The 27,197-nt window shown below is 40.9% G+C and overlaps 1 protein-coding gene across 2 annotated transcripts in view; it reads left to right on the top strand.

The window, feature by feature from the left end:
* The window catches only part of LRRC69 (leucine rich repeat containing 69), a 54,019-nt gene that overhangs the window by 6,715 nt on the left and 20,107 nt on the right, over positions 1-27,197 (top strand). For both annotated transcript variants that reach the window (XM_084618861.1, XM_084618860.1), the window contains exons 3-7: positions 5,476-5,548; positions 10,637-10,832; positions 13,241-13,312; positions 17,986-18,087; positions 26,488-26,667. In XM_084618861.1, the coding sequence (XP_084474987.1) occupies positions 5,476-5,548; positions 10,637-10,832; positions 13,241-13,312; positions 17,986-18,087; positions 26,488-26,667 (623 nt within the window). The remainder of the gene's footprint in view (positions 1-5,475; positions 5,549-10,636; positions 10,833-13,240; positions 13,313-17,985; positions 18,088-26,487; positions 26,668-27,197) is intronic.

Raw genomic sequence — 27,197 nt, 5'->3', positions numbered from 1 at the left:
ACTCACCGGCAGCGGCAGGAAGCGGAGCAACGCGGCCCCAGCTCACTCCACTCTGCCACCTCCCAGCCGCGGCGCTCCGCCTCCTGCTGCCGGTGAGTGTGGGGAGGTTGGGGAAAGAACGCCCCCTGCACTCACCTGCATCGGGAAACGGAGTGCCATGGCTGGGAGCTGGTGGAGTGGAGCGGGCTGGGGCCGGGCTGCTCTGCTTCCACCGCTGCCAGTGAGTGCAGGGGGGATCCCTTCCCCCAAACCTCCTCCCTCGAGCAACGCTGTTGGGGCTGGGACGAGGGAAGCAGACAGGGCTGCTCCTGGCCCCCATCTAATCCCCTGTGCCACTCTGCGACTGTGGGGCCCCCAAAAGTGCCCCCTGCAGCTTCTGCCTCCCAGACCTTTGCAGGGGGGGAGCCCCTGACCACCCTTGAGACCCTCTGCCCCTTATGCAACCCCTCATCCCTGGCCTGGCATCCTTAACATGCTGCTCAGAGCAGCGTGTCAGAGCTTTACCTCGTTGTATGCGAACCCGCGTTATATCGGGCCGTGTTATATTGGGGTGGAGGTGTATAAGTAGTTAGTATACATTCTAAGGGACCATTCAGGGTGAAGTGGGCCATTAACAGCTCTGTAGTCATAAAAGGGGGATTGCTGAGTTATGGATTGTTGCAATAGGCCGTAAATCCAATGTCTTTATGAATATCATGGTTTTTCAGGTGTCTATCAAAATTATGAATTTAAGCTCCCAGGCTTATTTTTTGAAAGTGTTATGCAAGTTTCCTTTAAGGATGAGGACTGATAGGTCAGACAAAGTTATCACTTTGTGAAAAGTGTTCGCCCAGACGTTATATGGTGTTTTTACCTTTAATCATTTTCCGGCGTGAGTTCATTTGAGAGCATAGTGACTGTCCGGTTTTGCCCACATACTTGTTATTAGAGCATTTAGTACACTGGATGAGGAACACCACATGTTGTTGTGATAGGTATGTGTAGGACACAGGGATCTTGATAGGTGCATTGTGTGGGTGTCATAACCATACAGCTAAGGGTAGCCTAGAATTCCTCCTTACCTGTAAGGGGTCAAGAAGCTCAGATAACCTGGTTGGCACCTGACCAAAAGGACCAATGGGGAAAGAAGATACTTTCAAACTTGGGGGTGTGGGTGGAAGGCTTCGTATTGGTGTGTTCTCTTGGGAAGCAGAGAAGCATCAGGTCAGAAAACTCCTTCTCCTATAAACCATCCTCTGCTACCATTTCAGGGTTCCCTCCCCACTCTGAAATCTAGGGTACAGATGGGGGGACCTGCATGAAAAAAACCCTAAGTTTATTTCTACCAGCTTAGGTTAAAACTTCCCCAAGGCACAAATTCTTTGCCCTGGGACGGTATGCTGCCACCACCAAGTGATTTAACAAAGAATCAGGGAAAGGACCACTTGGAGTTCCTATTCCCCCAAAATATCCCCCCAAACCCTTACACCCCCTTTCCTGGGGAGGCTTGAGAATAATATCCTAACCAATTGCACTACTGCTGTCGGAGACATTGGCATGGGGTCTGGTTCCACCACCTCAGTCTGGTCTCTGATAACACAGACTGGGCCCTTGTTGAAGGCTCAGGAACAGAGCTAGGTGTGACAGCTCCCTTAGCCTGGCTGCGGGTGACCATTTCCACCTTCTTGGCTAGCTTCACATGGTTGGCCAAGTCTTCCCCCAGCAGCATGGGAACGGGATAATTATCATAGACTGCAAAAGTCCACATTCCTGACCAGCCCTTGTACTGGACAGGCAACTCAGCTGTAGGAAAGTTTAAAGATTTTGACATGAAGGGTTGAATCGTCACTTGGGCCTCTGGGTTGATGAATTTGGGGTCCACTAAGGATTGGTGGATAGCTGACACCTGTGCTCCAGTGTCCCTTCACGCGATAACCTTCTTCCCGCCCACGCTCACAGTTTCCCTTTGCTCTGAGGGTACCTGGGAGGCATCTGAGTCTGAGGACCTTTGGTGTGACTCTGGTGTAATGAACTGCAGTCTGTTGGGTTTCTTGGGGCAGTTGGCCTTCACATGCCCCAGCTCATTACATTTAAAACATTGCCCAGCTGACTGGTCACTGGGGTGAGGTGGGTTGCTGGAGACTGGTGTGGGGTGACAGAGTGTTTGGGTTTTTCCTTGGGATGTAGGTGGGGCCTTGGGCTGCCCCCGGTGATAAGGTGTTGTCTTGGGTTGCCCCTTCTGATAGCTGCTCCAACTGCTGCTTGTTTTTTTTCTTTTCCGCCACCTCAACACATTTGGGTCCAATCTCCCCCGTCTCGATTACCATTTTGGGTTTCCCATCTAGGATGTACCTTTCTATTTCTTCAGGAATGCCCTCTAAGAACTGCTCCATTTGCATTAGGAAAGACAGATCTTCCAGAGATTTAACGCTTGCTCCTGATATCCAGGCATCCCAATTTTTCACAATATGGTAGGCGTGTCAGGAAAATGCCACATCCGTTTTCCACTTTAGAGCTTTGAACCGCTGACGGGCATGCTCAGGTGTTAGCCCTATTCTGATTCTGGCTTGTTTTTAAAAAAGTTCATAACTGTTCATGTGTTCCTTAGGCATTTTAGCCGCCAGCTCTGCTAAGGGTCCACTGAGCTGCAGCCTCAGCTCCACCATGTACTAGTCTGTAGAGATGCTGTACCCAAGGCAGACCCTTTCGAAATTTTCTAAGAAGGCCTCTGTATCATCGCCTACCTTGTAGGTGGGGAATTTTCTGGGATGGGAAGTGGTACCTGGAGAAGGATTGCTAGGGTTGTCTGGTATATTCTGCTTAGCCCCTTCTATCTCTAAGCGTTTTGTCTCTAACTCCAGTTCATGCTTCCTCTCTCTTTCCCTCTCCTCCTGAGCATGCTGCTGGGCCTCCATAGCTCTCTCATGGGCAGCTTTTTCTGCCTCCATCCGTCTATCATGTTCTTTTTGTTTCTCATCAGCTTCAAATCTGGCTAATTCTGATTTCTTTTGGACGTCACCATCAGTCATCCTAGCCTTTCTGTGTTTAATCTAGCCTACCCGGGAGCTAGAAAGAAAAAAAAAAAAAGCGTGTGAATTTCCCTGCAGGAGGTTAACTACCCTGTCCTCAGGCAGAGAAAGAAAACTCCAGCCTCTCACAGCTTAAAAATAAAAAAATCCTAAAAAAAAAACCCCCCCTGCTTTCCAAGCAGCCAAAAGGAAAAAAAAATTGTCCTTTTAAAATCCTACTGTGCTTTTGGTTCAAAATGATCCCACTGCGCTGCCACCACCAAGTGATTTAACAAAGAATCAGGAGAAGGACCACTTGGAGTTCCTATTCCCCCAAAATATCCCCCCAAGCCCTTATACCCCATTTCCTGGGGAGTCTTGAGAATAATATCCTAACCAATTGGTTACAAAGTGATCACAGACCCAAACCCCTGGGTCTTAGGACAATAGAGAAATCAGTCAGGTTCTTTAAAAGAAGGATTTTATTTAAAAAAAAGGTAAAAATCACCTCTATAGAATCAGGATGGAAAATAACTTTACAGGGTAACAAAAGATTCAAAAACACAACAGAACTTCCTCTAGGCTTAGTTTCAAAGTTACAAAAAACAGGAATAAACCTTCCTCCAGCAAAGGAAAAATTCATAAGCAAAACAAAAGATAATCTAACACACCTTGCCTGGCTTTTACTTACAATTTTTGTAATATGAGAGACTTTTAGGGTGGTTTTATAGGAGGAGTTTCCTGAGCTGATGCTTCTCTGCTGCCCAAGAGAACACACCAAAACAAAGCCCCCTCCCCACCCCCAAGATTTGAAAGTATCTTCTTTCCCCATTGGTCCGTTTGGTCAGGTGCCAACCAGGTTATTTGAGCTTCTTAATCCCTTACAGGTAAGGAGGAATTGTAGGCTACCTTTAGCTGTATGGTTATGACAGGTGTTGTTGATCGTTATACCAGTGGAAATATGTTTGCAGGTTTTGCATCTGTTCTCGCAGGGTCTGATGCTGCTTTGAGTTGGTGTGTCTTGGTCAGTGGGGAGCTTGTTTCTGATGATGACCTTGGAGAGATTGGGGCATTGTTTGAAGGCCAGAAGATGGGGTTCAGGAAAGATTTCAGGATGGGGTCCCCATCGAGTATGGGTTGTAGATGTTTGTTGATACTCAGGATGGCTTCCATTGTGGGGTGGTAAGTGACAGCTAGGGATGTGTGATCAGCAGGGGTTTCATTTCTGTATTGAAGCAAGTTCTCTTGGGGTATTTGGGTGACCTGTTCTATGAAACTTCTCTGGTGGAGTGTCCTTGTTTGGTGAAGGCGATTTTGTGTGTGTTAAGATGTATATTCTGGGCTTTCTTCTTAGAGCATATTCTGTGGTATCTGAGTGTCTGGTTGTAGGTAAGGATTTCTTGGGTGTGTTTGGGGTGGTTACTGGATCTATGAAGGTGTGTGAGGTGATCAGTGGCTTTCTTGTACATAGCTGTCTTCAGGGTTCTGTTTCTGAAGCTGATTGTTGTATCCAGGTAGTTGATGGTTTTTAAGGTCAGGCTTGACAAAGCCCTGGCTGGGATGATTTAACTGGGAATTGGTCCTGCTTTGAGCAGGGGGTTGGACTAGATGACCTGCTGGGGTCCCTTCCAACCCTGATATTCTATGATTCTATGATTCTATGATGCTAATGTGGAAGTGTTCCAGAGAGAGTTTAATGGATGGCTGGTGGTTGTTGAAGTTGTGGTGGAAATCTATGAGGGAGTTTAAATCTTTTGTTGAGAGGATGAAAATATTATCAGTGTGTCTCAGGTATATCATGGGTTTCATGGTGCATTTGTCCAGAAATTTTTCTTCAAGGTGGCCCATGAGTGATCACCTTCAATGTGACCTATGGATCACCACTCCTACCTTCGTAGGTCCAGCAGTAACCACAAACACACCAAGAAAATTATTATTTACAGCCAAGCACTCAGATATCACAGAGTATGCTCAGAGGATCTTGTATTTAGCTGTGATACCATGCCTAGCTTTCTCAGACAGACCTAAAGAAGAGCTCTGTGTAGCTCGAAAGCTTGTCTCTCTCACTAACAGAAGTTGGTCCAATAAAAGATATTACCTCACCCACCCTTGTCTTTGTAATATTTTTTGTCATTCACACACCATAACAAAATCCTAATAATTTTACAATCCTTCCACATGCAAAGCTCCCATTGACTTCAATATAAATTGTGCATACTTGAAGTCTGCAGCATCTGTATGTTAATTTAGGGAAGTTAAACTTTACCTGTCAGATGATCTAGTAATTTTACAGGATATTCACCTGTTATAAATGCCTGCCTTTTAAGCACTCTACAAGGCACGGAAAGTAAAGAGAGTAGATTGTCAGCCTGCCAGAGGGGGGTCATTACGTGTATGTCTAAGGAGAAAACCAAGAGAGAGTGAGTGTAAAGATGAATAAAAATTGTACATTTTATATGCATTTGGGTAAGAATGTATTTCTTAACAGATGGATTAGAAAAATTGATACTTCTCAATCTGAACAACAACAAGCTTAAATATCTTCCTCCAGAAATACACAGGTAATTTTGGTTATTATGTGGCTTACTCTGTGTTGACTGTATATTGTACATGTTATACTCATGTACAGTTTTTGTGGACATTAGATGCAGTATTTTTCTATGGTTATCATTTTGACAAACGACTAATTTCAACTGTTGGGAAAGCTTCTGCTACGTTTTCATTTACAGTTGAGCACCAAGAAATAAAAACTGTAGGTGTGTTTTGTTTTTAAAGTGGTCATTTCCCTTGTATACTCACTCTTACATGGTCAGGTTACCTTTTTGATACTTTTCTTGAAAGGGATACACTATGAACTCCTCCTCATTCTCAGGAATGGAATATAATTGTCTCAAAATACTTTTTTGTAGATCTTTTGAGAGTTGCGGTTCTGACTTGGTTCCTACACACAGGCCTTCCAGCTAGCAATTCTACTAAAGCCAATCTTTTAAATATTCTCTCTGAACAGTTTGGCTTTTGTGTGTTATCTTTTAAAATATGCTGAACTACAAAATTGAAGCTGTGTACTGTTTCTTATTACCATATACTTCTCATTTCTTGTGCTTTAGCGAATGAAACTAGGTATAGCTATGCTATTTCTTTCTAATTTTTATCCCAGTCTTCTTTTATAGCAAGAACTTTTCAAGAAAGCCTTAGCGTGTAAAGTTGTTAACATTATTGCAAAAATTTAGCTTGTGAGATTAAAAAGCACAACCTGGGTTATGCTATTATTGCGATTGTGCCACTTAGGCTAGGTACTGCATAGGAGGACATCATGGTTTCTTCCCTGGAGAGTTTGCAGTCTTCACAAAAACAAAAGCCCCAGAACCCAGACTAAGGGTGGAAGTTCAGGAGGGCTGAACTCAAGATGAAGAGTGGCCACAGGAGAAGAGTTGTGCAGGGTCTTAGTGGTAAGGACGAGAAGCTTGAATTTGATGTGATGTGGAAGGACAAACCAGTGCTTTAGGAAAGCAAAGATATGCTTTAGGAATTATTTTGGGGAAGTTATGTGGCCTGTGGTATACAAGGGGTCAAGACCAGATGAACACAGTGGTCCTGTCTGGCCTTAGAATCTATGAATCTTTGAGGTCGAGGGATTCAAGGACAGGGGATGACTTAGATGGGGCAAAGATGATGATCTAACTACTGTGGTTTTTTTATGGGCTTGAAGGATATTATGGATGTCAGAGAAGCTGGAGAGGATGAAGGAGGTCTTTTGTAGACAAAAGGTTAATCTCATAAATATTGTGGAGGGTGAAGCCCCCTCTGGCCACTAATTAGTCAAGTTTTTCTGACCAAGAAGTTCATCCTGTCTGTTCTGTAGTTGGGTGAATATGTTGTGATCTTCCCAGTGTGGTGGTGTATATTTTCTTCAGTGCATTTTGAACAGAAGTTATTTTACCAAGTAAGCACATCAAAAGTGTCTTAACTGCATAGAAGAAAATGTTCAGTATGTTCAAGCAGAATAACATTAAGTTGGAATGAAAAGTACAAAATCTTTACTAACATTTCAGTTATCCAAGTAATCTTATCCTTTAAAAATATACCCTGTTTCAGACACACAGGACCATGTTTATCCCTGGTTGTAATGCCATTGATTTCAATGTTGAATTTGGCTCAAGATGTTTTCACACTGGAAAATGTTAAGAACCATTTTATCAGAAAAGCAGCAAATGATTTTAAAATAATCATGATTACATTCTGACATTTTTGTCTGATTTTCCTGTCCTCAGTTTCTTGGTTTGCTTTTTCTGACCCATACATGTAGTTTGTAATGAATGATTTTTGTACCTTCAAATGCAAAATGCTCCATGTTTTGTACTCAAAATGGGAAGAATCTAGTGATAGAATCTTTTTAAAAAAAAATAACTGGAAAGAGGAGTAAGAGGAAGAAAATATAAGTTTGGGTTATATAAAGCTCTATGCACCGTTAAGATCGTACGGAGTCAGACTAAAGGTCCATCTAGCCCAGTATCCGGTCTTCTGACAGTGCCCAATGCCAGGTGCCCCAGAGGGAATGAACAGAACAGGTAATCATCAAGTGATCCATCCCCTGTCGCCCATTCCTAGCTTCTGGCAAACAGAGGCTATGGACACTATACCTGCCTATTCTGGCTAATAGCCATTGATGGACCTATCCTCCATGAATTTATCTAGTTCTCTTTTGAACTCTGTTATAGGTTTGGCCTTCACAACCTCCTCTGGCAAGGAGTTCCACAGGTCGACTGTGCATTGTGTGAAAAAATACTTCCTTTTGTTTGTATGAAACCTGCTGCATATTAATTTCATTTTGTGGCCCCTAGTTCTTGTGTTATGAGAAGGAGTAAATAACACTGCCTTATTTACTTTCTCCACACCAATCATGATTTTATAGACCTCTATCATATCCCCCCTTAGGCATCTCTTTTGCAAGCCGAAAAGTCCCGGTCTTATTAATCTCTCATCATACGGCAGCCGTTCCATAAATAAAATAGTAAACGGATGGTTAACGGTAAGCATTAGTCTCACTGGTTAACTACCCTAGCTGTTAACCCTAGCTGTGCTGGCCAGCTGGCAGGCGGCCGGCCAGCTGGCGGGTTGCCGGCCAGCCAGCCAGAGTGACCTCAGCCATGCTGGTAGGCTGGCTGGAGCAACCCCACCCAGCCAGCTGGAGCAGCTCCAGTCCCAGATGTTAGCCACTGGCTGGCGGTAGCAACCCCAGCTGCCGTCCAGCCGGCGGGAGTCGCTCTGGCTGCGCCGGCCCCCCAGAGCAACCCCGGCAGGCGGGTGGGTAGGAGCTGCCCCAGCTGCACTGAGCCGGCCAGCGGGAGCTGCCCCAGCCCCAGCTGCACCGGGCCGGCCGGTTGGCGGAAGCAGCCCCAGTCGCAGCCAGCTGGAGTAACCCCAACCCTAGCCGTCAGCCGGTCAGAGCAACCCCAGCTTTAGCTGCTGGCCAGCCAGCGGGAGGAGCCTCAGCCCCAGCCCCAGCAGTTAACCGGTTAAATAATATAATTTTAATAGTTTAAACAGTTAACTTTTTAAAATAATATTTACATCCCAAACTAGATATCTTACTGTGAGTACTTGTACATGAATAGGTCATTGATTACTTCTTAATATAATTTTTTAATTGTTTGTAGTTGCTCGTAAATGATATTTTCTGTAGCACTTGTGTACTTTTCCATTGAGCATATGTTTTGTGCTACCTTTCAAATAGTGCTGAAGTCAACACGACAATTGACTGTGTTTCAGCATCGCATTTAATGTAGATCTGAGAAAATGTTTTTTCCTTTTTAAAAAAATGTTAATTTTGAGAGCGATGCCAGATGGACAGTACCAGAAAATTGAAACCCTTTACTTATAGAATAGTTACACACCACAAGCAGCAGCAGTACAAGCTTTCTCTTACTGATTCTGCTACAAAGTGTGTAAAAGCGTGTTTTAGGAGGATCACAGTTGAGAAAGGTACTTGACCTTCCTGTTGTGGCTGCTGATAAAGGTGCCATTTCACATGGTGCCCACCAAGACCATTAACTCATTTTTCATAGGTCACCCGTTGTTGTTAGGACAATTTCTTGTCAGTACCTCAACAGCCATACCCCATTGTAACCCCAGCTTGCCTCCAACTACTTGTTCATTGACTGCTGCAGGATGAGCATGTGTGTTTCGTGAACACAATAAGCCCTGGTCTACACAACAAATTTATGTTGGTGTAACTACATCACTCAGGGTGTGGATACTGACATAACTCCTAGTGTAGACAGCGCTATGTTAACAGGAGGGCTTCGTCCTTCGACATAGCTGCCACCCCTTGGGGAGTTGGAGTACCTAAGCAGACGGGAGAAGCTCTCCCCTCAGCATAGGTAGCGTCTTCACTAAATGCTACAGCACTGTAAGTGTAGAAGAGCCCAAAGTAGTTTATTTAATATATATTAGTAATAGAAGAGTGGATTTAAAAAATAATAAATGTTTGGAATTCAGACTGCAATTTCTTCTATGCTTTTAATGTCTCTGGCCAATTCCTTTGTTTTTGGAGCCTTTAATAAGAGCAAACAATTTGTGGTTATCACTATATACATATGGATACTTTAAAAACATACTTAAAACATTTTGGGAAAGATGTGTACAAATGGGAGAAAGTCCAGAGAAGAGCAACAAAAATGATGAAAAGTCTAGAAAACATGACCTATGAGGAAAGATTGAAAAAATTGGGTTTGTTTAGTCTGGAGAAGAGAAGACTGTGTGGAGACATAACAGTTTTCAAGTACATAAAAGGTTGTTACAAGGAGGAGGGAGGTAAATTGTTCTCCTTAACTTCTGAGGATAGGAAAAGAAACATTGGTCTTAAATTGCAGCAAGGATGGTTTAGGTTGAACATTAGGAAAAATGTCCTGTCAGGGTAGTTAAGCATTGGAATAAGTCGCCTAGGGAGGTTGTGGAATCTCTGTGTTGGGGATTTTAAAGAGCAGGTTAGACAAACACCTGTCAGGGATGGTCTAGATCAGTGGTTCTCAAAGCCGGTCCGCCGCTTGTTCAGGGAAAGCCCCTGGCGGGCTGGGCTGGTTTGTTTACCTGCCGCGTCCGCAGCTTCGGCCGATCGCAGCTCCCGCTGGCCGCGGTTCACCGCTCCAGGCCAATGGGGGCTGCAGGAAGGGCGGCCAGCACATCCCTCGGCCCCCACCGCTTCCCGCAGCTCCCATTGACCTGGAGTGGTAAACCGCGGCCAGTGGGAGCCGCGATCAGCTGAACCTGCGGACACAGCAGGTAAACAAACCAGCCCGGCCAGCCAGGGGCTTTTCCTGAACAAGCAGTGGACCAGCTTTGAGAACCACTGGTCTAGATAGTACTTAGTCCTGCCGTAAGTGCAGGACTAGATGACCTCTCGAGGTCCCTTCCAGTCCTATGATTCTGTGATTGTATGAAAACCCTTAACAATTACCCACTAGGGTTAGCTCTTAACAGTTGGCCAGCATAGAGTTCAGTTTATATAAATATGTTACTCAATATAAAAGTATATAATAAAAAATAGAAGTAATCCATGTACAGCAAATTCTACAGTAAAAGTTTAAATAAATTGATACATATTGTAGCCTACCATGGCTGTACATTGAAATCCTTTATTAATTTTACAGGTTAGAAAATCTTGAAAACATGAATTTAAACAATAACCAGCTGGAAAGTGTTCCCAAAGAGCTATGTTCCTTGCAAAAGCTCTCTGAACTCCATCTATCTCACAATTGTCTCATCACAGTACCTGAAGAGATTGGATACATGACGAATCTCAGAATGCTGTGCCTGTCAAGAAACCAAATAGGAGTGCTCCCTGACGTGAGTAATGTTGTGCTTTCAATGGTAGTATTTTCTTTTTCAGTGAATATGGATATCTTAAGAAAGCATTTGAATACCACATCTTTAAGGGTGGAATTTTCCAAAGTGGCTTTGTGATTTGGGTGCACATGTCAGACTTTTATGACTAAGGCACATTTGATAATCCCACCCTTAGAGATATGTTGTTAAAATACTGTTTTCTTTAGGAATATGGACACCTCAAATTTCATAAGGATTAATAGATTGGTTTAGTTATTTCTCAAAATAGGACCAAAACCTTATTAGTTAAATTAGACAAGTAGGGGTCAAATTTTCAAAGGGCCCCAACTCAGCTTCTCTATCTTTGTGCACCTAGTTTTGGCCTTGCAACTTCTATGAAACTCAAGAATTGAAATATTCATGCCCAGAGCAGGGGAATTAGATGCTTGGCTACCTTATTTATTCACACATGCCATGTGCATGTACCAATTTAGGTTTCATAAGCATGCAGAGTTAGACCATTTTTGAAAATTAGCCTGTTAATTCTAGAAAATCTACAAAGAGGGCTATACTTTGAAACATACTAACTAGTTGCTTGCCGAACAATGTGTGGTTGCTCCACTAATCTCATTTGAGAATCAAGAAGAGATACAGGTGTTTAGTGCCCTTGAAATCTCAGGGCACATTTCTCTATAGTGGTCCTGGCTGAATTGATAGAAAGGTTTTGAAAATAATTGTAAAAAAGAGTGAAATAACATCCCTGACTGCAAGGAATCTCATTACATAAAGTCTGAAGCAATAAAGAACCAGAAGCAACTTATAATGCAAATTCATTGTATTCATTGTTTTGACATATACTAGGCAAAGACTTAAATAGACAATGTCAGCTAGCTTCATGATTCCTCAAAGTGACGCCTTTAAGAGAATAAGTGGTAGCTCTGTTATAGCTGGAAAGGATTCTACATGCACAGGTGGAGTATAAACACCTTCATAGTGTGTGTATTATAAAACAGAAACATAAATGTAAATACTGTTCTGCCTCTTTATGGGTCCAATACATACAACAGCATTTCTCTCAGTCAGAGTTGGAAGGCTGGGCTTGCTTTAATCAAATCTAAATAAAGGTCTAAAATGCATTAGATATTAAATGTTAAAAGTCTAAACTCTGGCTCATTCTAGTCAGCTTCCACAGAAGAAAAGTAACCTCACATACTGGTTTTCCTTTTAACTCAAGCCCCACTTTGCAGATGCACTAAGCCCCATTGCCTTTTGAAAATTTGGCCCTAAATGCATATCCACTGAGAAATTTCATTTTGCATTTATTGTACTTGTGCTTAGCTTTCATTTGTCATCCTATCAAGTTAGAAGAAAAGATAAAGGACATCTGTCAGTTTAAAATAATCAAAATAAATATGTATTTTTGCCTAGCATTTTAGTTACAAATTGCTGTATTATTAATGTCAGTAAGTGAGTGGTCTTCATCTTACGTTCTCAGGAATATTGCATATACTAATCCTGCCTGTGTCTAGTAGATTGTTTCTGATTGGAATTGTAATACTTTTTCTATTACCCCTTGCTCAGCACCAGAGGACAATCAACAGTATGTGCATCAAGGAGGAGGAAATAAAATGTGGAACATTTAAAGCTTGTATGTGATGGAATTTGCTTTGTCTTGTTACAAAGAATACTGGAGTATTGGATGTACATTGCACAATGTTTGTCTTTGATTTCTGTATTCACTTTGTCATCTGTAAAAGCCAATCAATAAAATGAATTGAAGATGGCTGCCACAAAAGAAAATGTTAAAAACATTTGTTAATACCATTGTATCTTGGTAGCTGCTTTCAGCTACTGCTTGAGTTGTCATTGAAAACACTTAAAAAATACCAGCAGAAACTAAAATCCTGTGTATTCAAACAGATGCAAGCAATTATCTTAAGAAATGAAAATTGAGTTAGATATTGAGGGCTGGAAACCAATAGTAATTCTGAAAGTGAAGGAGCTCTATTTAAAAGTTTTTTTTTAATTAGAGATAGGAGTCTGAGAAGTGTGGATTCACATGCTGCTCAGTGTGGTAAACAGGAAAAGCCTTGATGTAGAGAAGAAGATACTGGTATTATAAATAATTCAGAATGAGGTGCGAGGGAGGATGTGTGGGAGGGGGATAAGAGATCCATGGGAATTTTGAATGATAAACGCAGGTGTTATTTTTATAATACCAAAAGAATGGATACCTTCTTCCCTTTTGTCATTCATTTTCAGTTTTCCTCCTGTTTTCTCTTTTATCTGCTAACTCAGTTTCTCTTCGTCAGTACTGTTGCTTCCTGATGCCTGAGACTGCTCTCTCGTCTCATGGGGATTTTAACTTCACGTTCACTGTTGTTGATATTCTTTAATTTTTATTACGTTGTTTCCCCCCTTCCATCTAGGGCCTTTGCAAATTGAGAAAACTAAGAATTCTAGATGTAGCAGGGAACAAAATTCAGATTTTCCCAATAGCAGTAAGTATTATTTTCTATATGTTATTCTCTAATATGAAATTTCTGCTGCAGATCTATTAAATGAATTATATGGGCAGCCTATGTAACTTGTAGCGATTGATAGCACTGAGTTCCCTGGCAAACAGGAGGGAGTGTGCCTAGTGCTATGCCCCTTTCAGGGATGCAGCCTATTCCACTCTACATTATCTGCCTAGGTTTCATTGGCCAGTGGTGTCAGGGTAGCTCAATAATCCCAGTTCCTCCTTACCCTTTGGCGTAGCTTGTGCTAGGACGGAACATTTCCTTTGTTTTAGTCAGTTCATGGATTGCAGTTGTGCCTAACTGCTGCACAAGCGGGCAAGGAGGCTTCTCATACCTTTTCCCATATTTTGCTAACCTGCAGAGCAGCTGGGAACAATCTGGCCCTTTATCGCACCTCTTTGGATTGATTTTAATAGCAACCCTTTGGTAATCTGAATTTGTGAACATTTAGCAATCTAGCCTATGATCATGGATTTAGTTCTAGTTTTTGCTCTCTAGCTGATTTCTCTGCTGCAAGAATCGTTTAGATACTTCAGTATATTTTTCCACAACTCTCAGGTAATCTTCAGGGCTGCTGCACATTTTGCTGTTTCTGGAGTCTTGGTTGATCCATCAAAGTTGAAGCTTGGCTAAGGATCTTTGAAAAAACAGGGATGGAGCAAAGAGGGGGAGAATGGAGTAAAAGGTTCAGGGTGGGGTTCTGTATTGTTAATTCAAAATGTAAATGTGATCCTCTTCCGTGAAAAAATATTATTTTAAGGGAAATTATTTACTGACTATTTAAACTTAATTTTAAGAGTCTGAACAGTTTTAGTTTGGGTGATTAGATGCAATCATTTTTTTTATAAGACAGCACTAGGTGCAGGAGGCTCATTTCAGTTAGCATTTTCAGTACAGTATTCACAGACTAAATTACTTCTGCAACAAGGATAGCCCTCCTAGCAACAACAAGTAGCGCTCTTCCTCTATTACACGGATACAATTTATGTAACTGAACAAGGAATTCTGATAAAGCTGTAGCGTAAACATTAGCAGCAAAATTAATCTGGAATATTTCAAGGCCTTTTTGTTTTCTTTTAAACAAAGTAAGTATATATAGGTAGAAATCTTTAGTGTATAAACATTTCTTTTTTGTGGTAATATCCATTTCAAAACTTTATGACAAGGTCTTAGGACTCTTTAGCAAAGTTCTTCAGCCCCTGTGGGTATACTTTCATAAAGAAATTGAGAAGAGATGTGTCAGAGGAAACAATAATCCCATACTAGGAACCCTTAAAAAGAGGAGATGCTCTATAATCAGAGGTTCTCAACCTTTTTCTTTCTGAGCCCCCCCCACCATGCTATAAAAACTGCACGGCCCACCTGTGCCACGGTAACTGGTTTTCTGCATATAAAAGCCAGGGCCGTTGTTAAGGGGTAGCAAGCAGAGCAATTTCCTGGGGCCCCATGCCACAGGGGCCCCTACAAAGCTACATTGTTCAGGCTTCAGCTTCAGCCCCGAGTGATTGGGCTCAGGGTCCTGGACTTCAGCCCCATGTGGTGGGGCTTTGGCTTTCTGCCCTGGGCCCCAGCGAATCTAATGCTGGGTCTGCTTGGAGGCCCCCCTGAAACCTGCGCGAGGCCCCCTTAGGGGCCCTGGTAGTAGTTGAGTTGAGAACTACTACTCTATATAACCTGAATCATGATGGTTTGCTAGGCTCTATGGGACCACACGTGATCAGAGTATGCAGTTTATTTTAACAGATACACAGATGAGCTGTTCTTGTTTTCTCATGCCAAATTGAAATTTGAATGGCTCTAAAATCTCCAAGAAAGATAGAGCTGTTTCAGCTGTGCTTGTCAGAGTTCTATCCCTGGAATTCAAGAGGGATTCCCATTACGTCACGTGATATGAGATCAGACTTGGTGACATCTGTGTTCTGGTAGTATAATTCTAATGCAGCAAAATAAGATAGAAAAGCTTTATTTATTAATGGAGCAAGTGGGAAAAAGGTAAAATAATAAGTATCTAATGATTGAAATGTTGATGAATTCCAGCAGTTTTGAAGGAAGTCTTCCCCTTTTCTCATTATCCATGTTCAGTCTATCTCTATATCTATTTCAAAATGCAACACAAGAGATAGGTCTGTTTTCTGTATAGCAGAACAGAAACCTGACAGCCTTTTGTTTTCTATGTAAGAAAACAAAGACAAAACTCTAGAAAGTGCCTTTTTCCCCACTGGGAGAAATGTTGAATCTTTTCTCTTCTATATGTTTATTTGACTACAAAAACCCATTAAAAGAGTCTTTGCCCAGAAATAGTTTTGGCCAAGAGGGAGATTGTTTAGCTTTCCTCTAGGTTTACTTGGTGAGCCATAATTCTCATGTCAGTGTATACAGTGTTTATTAATGTAGGACATTTGCAACTTTCAGTACTTCAACTTTTCTAATTATCTTTTATATAGCAAGATAGTTCCAAAAGGGGTTATTGTCCAAAATCTAAGTATTTGCATAATTTTGTTCATGTTTTCATAATTGTCCTTCTCTGGATTTTTGTTCAGTAGTCACTGGAGTAGAACTCAATTTTTCAGCTTTGTAGAACGTTTCTTCTAAAGTTTCTCTGACAATGATTATTGATTTTAATGAAATACCTAAACCAGCGGTTCTCAAACTTTAGCAACCAGAGGACCCCCATTTTGATTTACATTTTTTCGAGGACCCCCCAAGCCCCACACTCCACTTCAGGCCCTGCCTCCACTCCACCCCTTCCCCCAAGGTCCCACCCCATCTCTTCCTGCTCCTGCTCCATTCCTGCCCCTCCTCTTCCCCACCTCTTTCTGCCTCTTCCCCTGAGCACGCCCCATCCCCACTCCCCTGGCCCTCCCAGTGCCTCCTGCACACCGCTGAACAACTGTTCCGTGGTGTGCAGGAGGCACTGGGAGGGAGGGGAAGGAGTTGAGGGAGGGAGGAGTTGATCAACGGAGCCCGCGGACTCCAGTTTGAAAAATGCTGACCTAAACCATTTCAGCACCGTTTTCGGTGGCTGTGTTTTTAGTAAGCTTCCTTTGTTCTGGGATATCTACAAATTGTCCCAAATTAAGACCCCTTGCAGACAACTTGTTCTTAAATGCCTGTACTTTATATGTAGGCTTGGCAGAATTTGTTTTTTTTTTCTTTAAAAAATTAATGGATGATATTGATTTTTATCAATTTAAATTTTCACAGTTGCAGGAAAATAGGGGGTTCAGACATTTATTTACTGATAATAGACATTGAGATTAAAAAAGTTAAAAGCTTTATAAATTGTTAAAACACAAATTATCAACACCACGTATCAAAATATAGAAAGTAAATATCCTTAAATCAGAAAATCATATCTGTTTTGACTATTCATTTGCTAGATCATTTGTAACAAGTCTTGTTCAAAATAAGTCTTGCCCTGAAATAAGACCTTATATTTTTCTTAAAATAAAGTCATTACTCTTAGAAAAGGAAACAAGAATGAGTACCACTGATCTTATAATAGACTTTCAGATACTCTATTAAATTGTCCTTGAAGCTATTAACTGAGGGAACAGATTGTTATGTGCATTATTCCAGTGTGCCTATTATATGTTCCAACTATGATGCAAGAGAAGTATTTGTGTACCCGCTGTTCTATTTTACTGGACAAAATGAATTAGAGAGATAAGAGCAGTACAATTTTTTTTTAAAAAAATATAAGATTAGCAGATTGTTCCATTTTGTTGGTGAGGGAGCCAGAAACAGAATCTTTAGTTTTACGTGTTTTCCTTATACAGTGAGTTAAATTATGTCGTGCTTTTATTGACCTCCATGCATTTTTCCACAGCACTGTATACTTCAGAAACAAGAATTTGTTAGGCATACCGTAAAATAAGTGAACAGTGAACTTAAGTTTCCGTGTTTGATTAAGCCTATTTCACTTAGGCTTTCTTAGAATCCTGGACGACTTCTGAATAGTATATATGGGAATGATTTGTCCAGTCTCATTTCATTTTTTAAATATTTATTTAGAATTTTTTAAAAAAATGAATAAATTCTTGCTATATAAATAAATAGCAGAGACCCAACAATAATCATTACAATAGCAAACTTTTGCTTAGAGAAACTTTATACAGATCTCTCTATTTAATAGGCAGTTACTTTATTATAAAATGATCATCTTTACACTATACGTGACCTCAGTCACACTCCAAGCCTTTCACTTCCCTCTTTACCTTGAGAGGGTATTCCACTGGGATTGCAGAGTTGAATACGGGAGCGTCAGAATTAAATGCATGTGGAGAAAATCATTCCTGTTTAACAATAGAGGACAGGTTTTTTAATCATTATTTTAATAGTTTCCACTGTGTTAAATGCAGAGATTTTGATAATCTGTAACTATCATGTGATTTTAAATAATACTCTAGGCACAAGATCTCTCTTGTAGAACAACCAGTCTTGTCTGATTTACATTTTTATATTATTTATTAGCAAGAATAATGGCATATGTATTTCACTTAAATCTTGTGTTTTTTCCAGCAGATGAGTATATCTCCTGCTTTCTTTACATTCATATTTGTTAATTTGTTTTCCTTATTTAAATAAAAATAGTATTTGAGATTTTTGTTATCTTTTCTGACATAATTACACTATTTATTTTATTCAAATAGATGGAGGACCTTATGCTGATGGAACTTTACTGTGAAGATAATCCATTGCTCCAGAAACAGCCTGTTTCTGCCATACAAGAGGAAGAAGTTTGGTCTCTTAAGGTGAGCAATGAGATAATTCAACTAATACCTTCATAATTTTAAAAATTCAACATTTAAAATAAAAATAAAGATTGAATAGTATTCTTGTCAATCTAACAATTCTAAACAGTTTCTGAATCTCTGTTCAGGTTATTCTTCATGAACTACATGGTTTGGTCAAATTTTCTTTTGTCTATAAGATTGTTTGATCATAGCTGATTATAACTATTCTGCTGAAGAATGTAGGAGAGGCGGAGGTGAAAAGATTGAAGGGAGAACAGATGAGGGCATTGGCATTTACTTAGCAACCTTCCATTTACGTTTGCGTATTGCTATAAAACAAAATTCTGCCCTGACCAAGGGTTTTATGATGGCAGCCTGGGAATAGCAGTTTAGGCAGTAACAGTAGATGATCGTAATGGTCACTTCTGGCCTTAAAAATCTGCTTCCAGTTTGCTGTTATATGATCCTTAGTTATTTGACTCAAATGCAGGCAAGATACTGAGCTTTAATCCATAGCAGGTACAACTCACTGTGTGACAGCATCATTCATCTCTTTTTGTCAGCTTATTTTTTTCTTTGGAATTGTAAGGCTGCTGAAGGATGATATTGAAGCTGCTAATTCCAGCCATTACCCAGATTCTGTTCACTCCTCTCAGAAGAAAACTTGGCTGTAGTGGTTCATGTGTTAATCATCTCAGATAAAAATTTTTATAAGCAACTTAGGCATCATTCATTTTCATTGAAAATGGGAATTAAGTTCCACTTAGGCACTTATGAACATTTTACCGATCCAGGCGAAAGTACTGTAATTCTTTCTCAACATGGACATGAGAGTGACAAAAGTTGCAGGTAGTACACAATTTGGTGGCTCTTCTCTGAAGTTTTATGTTACTAGCATTCTTCAGGAAATCATTCTCCATTTTACTACCACTGTTACAGTTTCACCACTAGTAACTCTATAAACCATCTGCAGGCATTTTTGTCACTCATTTCTACCTGCTCTGAGGTACACTGGAAGCAGTGCAATGGAATGAGATCTCTTGAAAAATGCTCGTGTAGATGCAGTCAAAGGTCCTATGCCAGTGCTCCATAACCTGTCCTGGCACTCTGTGCACTACTGGGTCTAATTCATTGTTCTAATGTATAAAATCCTCAGTAGGCTACACCCAGGTTAACTCAGACTGCTTCTTGTTCAGGAACCTTACACTATAGCTACCCCTCACCAGTTATCAGAACTTTGATACAGATTTGAGAAAGTAGAAGGCAAAGCCTTCTTCACCTCAGGTCCAGGACTGTAAGACACCCACTTAAAGGAGATCAGAGAATGCCAGCTCCAGGTTACACTGCAAGGCACATCTCTTTGCAATATAACCCCTCTAAAACCAGAACAATAGAAAAGTTTGTGATGTACTCAAAACTAGCAGCTCAAGATCAAGCAGAACAGAGACATGACATCATGCTCAAGGGAGGAGATTTGAGAACATCTAGTTTAAGTTGGAGTACTTATTGCCCTAGGCAGCTCTTAACTGCATTTTTAATACTTTTATGCTGCTTAGATAAGGCAGTGCTAAGCAGCTTATGAATGCTGGTAAATAACCCTGAGCCAGCTTCAGTGTGTTGGTACTAAATCTAAGTCAAAGAGATGTATGCTGTGACAAGTATCTTCTTGTTATAAATGCTATTTGTAAAATCTGTTTAAAATACAAGAACATATTAAAATTTTAATGAATTGTCAGTCTTTTTTGTTCTCAAGGATGGGAGAGGTTCTTACTTGGCATGCACTCCAGCGAACTCCTATTGATATCAGTGAGAGTTTTGCTTTTGTAAGAACTGAATGAACACAGAGCCAAGACCTTGGGATTTGGCCCCAGTGGTACCTGTTACACAGCCAGGAGTTTGTTTTGGATGAAAGCACAATATGCTCAAGGCTAACACGTGTACATGATTTACATCCATACTCTTGTTGTAGGTAAGATCAGATTTACTAGTTTTTACCTCCAACAAGAGCAGGTTCTTTGCAGTGGAACCGGGTAATAGAACTGTAGAGTTCTTTGGCTGTGTCACTGAGCAGTCAATCCTACATATTTGTCGATTTCTTAATTTAATTTCTATCTAATTACAGTATGTAAAAGTTAATAATTTACTGTTTTCTCATGCAAACTGTGGTGGACCTGAGGTTTTTATGTAATAATTAGGGCTGTCGATTATAAATATTTGCGCTGTAAAAATGATAATAAATAGTATTTTTCAGTTCCTCTCATATAAGTACTGCAGTGCAATCTCTGTTATGAAAATGCAGCTTACAAATGTAGATTATTTTTGTTACATGACTGCACTCAAAAACAAAACAGTGTAAAACTTCGGAGCCTACAAGTCCATTCAGTCCTACTTGTTTTTCAGCCAATCACTAAGAGACAAACAAGTTTGTTTACCTTTACAGGAGATAGTGCTACCCTCTTCTTATTTACAGTGTCACCAGAAAGTGAGAACAGGCATTTGCTTGGCACTTTTGTAGCCAGCATTGCAAGGTATTTATGTGCCAGATATCCTAAACAGAAGTCTTAAAAGAGCAACACTCTGATGCGGAAACTACTGACCCTGAACCACCAAAAAAGAAAAACAATCTTCTGCTGGTGAATTTGACTCAGATAATGAAAGTGAACAAGCATCGATCCGTACTGCTTTGGATTGTTATCAAGAAGAACCCGTCATCAGCATGGACCCATGTCCCCTGGAATGGTGGTTGAAGCATGAAGGGACATATGAATCTTTAGTGCATCTTGTGATGCCTGCTACAACAGTGCCATGCAAACACCTGTTCTCACTTTCAGGTGACATTGTAAACAAGAAGCGGACAGCACTATCTCCTACAAACGTAAACAAACTTGTTTGTCTGAGCGATTGGCTGAACAAGAAGTTGGACTGAGTGGACTTGTAGGCTCCTAAATTTTACATTGTTTTGTTTTTGAATGCAGTTTTTTTGGTACATAATTCTATATTTGTAAGTTCAAATTTCATGATAAATCAATTGCACTACAGTACTTGTAGTAGGTGAACTGAAAAATACTTTTTCTTTTGTTTTTTTACAATGCAAAAACTTGTAATCAAAAATAAATATAAAGTGAGCACTGTACACTTTGTATTCTGTGTTGTAATTGAAATCAATATATTTGAAAATGTAGAAGACACCTCAAAATATTTAAGTAAATCCTATTCTATTAATGGTTAACAGTGTGATTAATCAAATGATTAATTGTGATTAATTTTTTTAATCGCTTGACAGCCCTAGTAATAATTGTATGATGTACATACAGTAACTGTATGTGAAGTACTTAGTGAGTGAATCACTATGTAGCTGTATTGGGTTATTGAGTTTTCCCATATGAATATATTGGTTTAGTTTAATAGAGGCTGTTGGAAAAATGAGCAGGAAGCACTAGAGAAGTAGCCTCAACAAACACTTGTGGGCTATTACAAGACAATGGTTGAGCTATTAGGACTGAAGATGCTACTTTCTGTCAAAGTCACATGGCTGTTTTGCCAGTGCTGGAGCCTAGAGATCAAATGAATATTACACATTTAAAAAACGTGGAAAAAGGGAGGGAGTTGTCAGTGAGTGACTCCTGCTGGGAACAGACTGACACAGACAGGTCCTTGCAGGCATGTCTGAAGGCTTGGGGCCTTCCCAAGCTTCCACGGAATGGTAAGCCTTAGGGAGATGTCATGTGTCTAGACTGTTTATTGTTTTAAGATCTTTTTCTCTGAAATGCTTTCGTTATAAATAAACAATACATTGTTCTAAGAAGGCTGTCTGGTCCCTGGGTGCCACTGATCATAGCTCCCAAGGAATAGAACCACAGATGAGCAAGTCAGGCTTCCAGAGGTGGTAATGGTTTCACCACGCACGGAAGAGAAATAAAGCTTCAGTCATTAGTCTTTGAAGATCCTTTCCTCCGGGCATGTGTTATTGTCCACAAAACAATATCAACTGAGAAACAATGTGCAGTAATTCCCATAGGCTTTTTCTGCTTTAACCAGCCAGGAGGGGAGAGGACACAACCTTCCAAGTTCCTCTTTGACCCAGTTTCTCCTTCCTTTTATACTCTCCTCTCCATTCCCTGCAGCCATATGCCAGCAGGAAGACTATAATACCATTGTCATGATGGCCTCTGCTCAATATGATATATTTGCATATTCTTTTTTTTGTACATGAGGTCTCCCTTGGTCTTAATAAGGAAATTTAGGAATATATTTAGTAATACAAATATTAATTGTTATATAAAGAAAGCATTGCAATGCACTAGCCAAAAAGAGTAATTGTTTATCTCTTGGAAACTTACTAAGATTACTTATGTGAAAATGTTAACTTTAAAAAAAAGTCTAGTGGAGGATATATCAAGAATAAGCTGGGCTTCTGAGTTGCAGCAGACGACTGTTTTTTGTAGCTTTTATAAAATTGCTATTGTAAGCAGGGTCTGAATGAGCTCTCCTGTGACACCTAGTGATGAGCTTGGGGAAAAGACTTCAGGAACAGACTGTATTTGCATAAACACAACTACTCTGCCTAGGTGTGCAACAGAGGGAACTGCTCTGCCAAAATGATCAGTTGTGGCTGGTGGTGGGTTACAAATCACTTTTAGTACTGAGTGTAGGGGTAATGGAATGTTGTTATCCTGATTGTTTGAGTAAAGGGCAGCAGAACTGTACTTAGCCTGCTCTGATTGAGGGGGTCACTCTCAACTAAACCTCACTAGCTAAGAAGGGGATAGGAATGCCAAATCCCAGTGAAAGGCAGGGAAGTGAGGACAGGTGTTTGTATCTGGTGGTGTAGGCTCTGCCTAAAGAGTTGTAGGCATCATTTGACTGTCCCCCCCTCTTCACTTTTAAAGGTGTAGGCCTGTCTTGTCATAAGTAACTTGCCTCATTTCTTAGTAGGCTTGATAGTGAAGGTGAATGGAAGGTTAAGTTGTAAATAGGGGCGAGACAAGCAGTATGCTGGAGTCAAAATGTCTGTTCTAGCTAAGATAAGCAGTAGCAACCTGATAGGCATAATGGACAAGATAAACGTGGAATATAAAGAGCAGGTTCCACATGAACAGCATATGGACAAAACATGCTATACAGGGATTGGTTCCTGCAAAGTAACCAATCCAATCCAAAATGATGTGATGTAATGTATAGCAAATGCAATATCGTGTGTAAATGTATATAAAGGAAGAGGTTTTCTGTTTAATTTTGGATGTGTGGTATGGCCTATACCCACCCCCTTATGCTTGAGTCTGATCAACTCAGTGTAGCCTTGCTGTATGCCAAATAAAGGAACCTGAGTAATGAAATCTTGAGTTGAACTGAAAATTTTGGATCCCAGAGAACTGGATAAAGTGTTCTCCCAGAACTGGACAATGTGTTCTGGCTAAACCAAGTGGAAAAGGTCTTGGAGGGAATCCCAACAAAAGGTAGAATGGATTAGACTCAATTGAGAGTTTTTGTTTTGTTAAGTGATTAGTAGACCTGAAATCACTGATAATCAGGTCTAGCTGCTGAACCTTAGAGCTGGTGAGGGACAGTGTTGCGGTGAAAGAGACAACCCATCCTGCAGTGAGGTTCACCACTGCCTGCTGAAATCACTGACAGCTGGGTTAACTGGTGGAGCCAGTAAAGAGTGGCAGCAGCAGTGACAGAGTGAATGGCGGCAACTGTGAGTCAGTTGCAGAGGCGGCAGCAGCAGCTCAGTCATTGCTTGACACTGGCCCCCCGGGAGGGAGGTGAACTCACCCTCTGAACTCTGGGCCTTTGCTGACCAAGGACAGCAACTGTGAGCGGGGTGCCGTGGAGGGAGAGCGCAATGGCAGATTAAAGGAACATTTGTTGGACTTTTACACCACAAGATGAGAAACTGAGGCAAAGGACACAGCCCAATATACTTTGGGGTGGGTGTTTGTTCATGGTCACGTGCCTTTGAATTGTGGTTGTGGTGTTTTCCCAAATTAATGCCAGGTTCCTTTTCCCTTTTTATTAAAAGTTTTCTTTTGTTATACCCAGACTCAGTGTTTGCGAGAGGGGAAGTATTGCCTCTTAGAGGCATCCAGGGTGGTGGTAAATTTTCCCAGATTACAGGGTGGGTTCTGGAGCCAGTTCTGTTTTGTATTGTTAAGAGGAACTGCTAGATATTGAACCCAGACCTTGGGACTGCCAACTCCACCTGGCAGAAGAGTTACACTACAAATATATTAGCTTACCCTTTCAGTTTAGTAGCAAAATAATCTTCATCGTCAAGGATTTCAAAGACTAACAGAACATTAACAAAGGCCTATAAATCAAAGTAATTAAGCTGCGATGATTAACTTCAGTAAAAGTTTCAAGGACTTGAACAATCTAGACTATTGAGTAGCTGTGCCACCCTTACCCTGCAACCTTGGCTGCCTTATGATGCTTTGGTGAGGGAATTCCCACGTGGGCTGCTCACAAACAGCCTTCCAGCATGCAAGCCACACCCTAAGTGTTTGCGAGTAACTGCAGCTTGCCAGCCACATTTAAATTACTCTCTGGCTTTCACCAGCCTTCGTTATACTGCAGTTGTCCCCAAACTTGTGCCTCTCCTTACTCCTGTTGGTGCCAGCCAGGGCTGGCAGCAGGGCTGCAGCTCAGGGGGCAAAGAAGCTGAGGCTGGGGCCACAACTGGGGCTGGGAGTGGGGTTGGGGACAGATCCAAGGGTGGGGATGGGAGCGGACCCACGCCGAGACTGGGGCGGGCCAGGAGCCGGGGACGTGGCTGAGAGCAAAACCGGAGCAGAGCTGGGAGCGGAGAGGGGTTGGGTGGCACTTCCTTCCACCACCCGTGGAGGCTAGCCCAAGCCCCGCTGCGTACCCCCGAAGGTTCCTCTGTGCCCACTAGGGGACCTGTAGTCTAAAGAAGTCTTAAGATAGTTTTAGTCCATTCATAAAATAACCATAATTTTCCAAAATCCAGCTTTCTCAAATACTAAATCTGAAACAGAGGGAGGGAGGCCATGTATTCTCAGAATACATTATCTCTTGATAATGCTCATTTTGCTTGTCGATTATCAGGATTCTAATACATTGAATTGTACTTCCTCTTCATAAGGATGGATTGAAATGCTCGTGTCCCTAAAACTCATGATTTTATGAGATGGTGCTGAAAAGTCATATATGCCGTCCATTCAGTGACACTAAGAATATTAATGATGCATGAATAGTTGGGAAATTACAAGTTACATTAAAATCAAGTTGTATAAGAATTTTATAGAAGTCTATTTCTTGGAAAAGAAACAAGTGTACTTTGTCTTAAAGGCACAGCTATAAAGAGAATGATCTTATGAGGACTGGCCAGTTAGATTTTCAAGTCCACGTTAATATCTGCACAGGACAAATATGCTGTAGTTTTGGTCAGATTTCTTCTTTGATACACTTGTATATGAGTATCTGGAAAGTCCTTTTAGGCTGAGCAGTATATGAACAAAGTAATGATTTAAAGCTTGCTCTAGTACACTTTGCTCCACCAGAATCCCCACTGAAATTCAGTGAGAGTTCTGCCTACGTCCGGATTGCTGCATTAGTCTAAGAATGCAATACTTGAACAAAATTTAGGAAGTATTTTAAGCATATAACATATCCATTACATTTAAGTTGAATATTAGGTGATGAATGTAGACAATAAAAAATATAGTCAGTTAAGTGGTGACTTATACAGTGCCATAGATGTGCATGACCATGTGTGGAACAATAAGACAGTCCTTGCCCAGAAAAATGTGCAATCTAAATTTTAAAATAATCATGATGACAAAGGGATTTGGGGGAAGGGAGGAAGCTAGGAAAACAGAGGACAAGAGCAATGTAAATAAGATGAAGCAATTGCTTGATGGCTCTAGTGGGGGCGTTTTTTATAGATTTTCTTTGCTGTTTATAAACAATTTTTTAAAAATAATCATAGTAATTTTTTAAAAAAATTCCTTAATTCCTTTTTGTGCAAAAGTGACTGACCGTGCTAATGGAGGTGCAAGGGTCATGCATGTGAGAACACAGCAGGATGTAGGAGGGATTTGTGGTGTGGGAAAGAAGAAAAAGATGAAAAGGGGAGAGGGAGAAAGTGAGAAATGTGAAGACAAGTTCAGGTGGCAGCAAATTGACTGAGCAGCACAGAGTTAATGAACTGAATAGCAATGGCAAAGCTGCAGTGGCAATGACATTATGGACAGTGCAATTAATGGCAGCAGCAGTACACGTAGTTCACCATTGTTCTAACTGCTAATTGGTATTTAGGTGCATAACATGATTTCCAGTGTTGGGATTAGTCATCATTCAAAGTTTTAGGTGGCAAAATAGTATTTATTTTGACCTAATACCACATATTGTGAAAATATTTCAAGAGTTGTATTCTGTATCTGTTAAATTATCCAGGAAATAGCGGCAAGATTTATTTTCAGTCAGTTAACCAAAGAGGACTCCATTCTACATACTGCAGTAAAGAAGAACTTGGAAGCATGCAATATACTTTCCAAAAAACAAGAGTGTGCTCAGTGTGGGCAAGGATTCCTGAATACGTGGCTGGAATGTGTACGTTTTGTGAATGTCGGACAGGTAAATCACCCTTTTATGAATTTCTCCTTAAATTATAGGTCTTGGTCCTGCCTGAAGATACGTAGTAGCATAAAATAAACTCACGTGCAGTTGTTTCCTCTTCACTTGAAGATCTCTGAGCTGAAAAATCATGTAAGAATGGGTTCACAAGCACAGGAATGATTTCTTTACAAAGTTGGTGTAGAGCTGCATATTTGTAGGCAGCACTGAATCCATAGTCTGTCTAACACATGGTTGCAGGAATACATTGCTCCCAAGTGATTTGGTCATTTGAAGATAAGAATCTTTGTGGATACTGTCATAAATATAAAAGGGAAGGGTAACAACCTTTATGTATGCAGTAACATAAAATCCCTTCTGGCCAGAGGTACAGACTTTATTTTACCTGTAAGGAATTAAGAAAATCAAATAACCTGGTTGGCACCTGACCAAAAGGACCAATAAGGGGGGAAAGAAGATACTTTCAAATCTGGGGGTGGGGAGAGGTTTTGTTTGTGCTCTCTTTGTTTTGTTCCCTCTCGGGACAAAGA

The sequence above is a fragment of the Lepidochelys olivacea genome (assembly GCF_965140295.1).
Source record: "Lepidochelys olivacea isolate rLepOli2 genome assembly, chromosome: 2".
In the NCBI taxonomy this organism is placed as follows: domain Eukaryota; kingdom Metazoa; phylum Chordata; order Testudines; family Cheloniidae; genus Lepidochelys; species Lepidochelys olivacea.
This window is presented reverse-complemented; position numbering and strand designations above follow the sequence as displayed.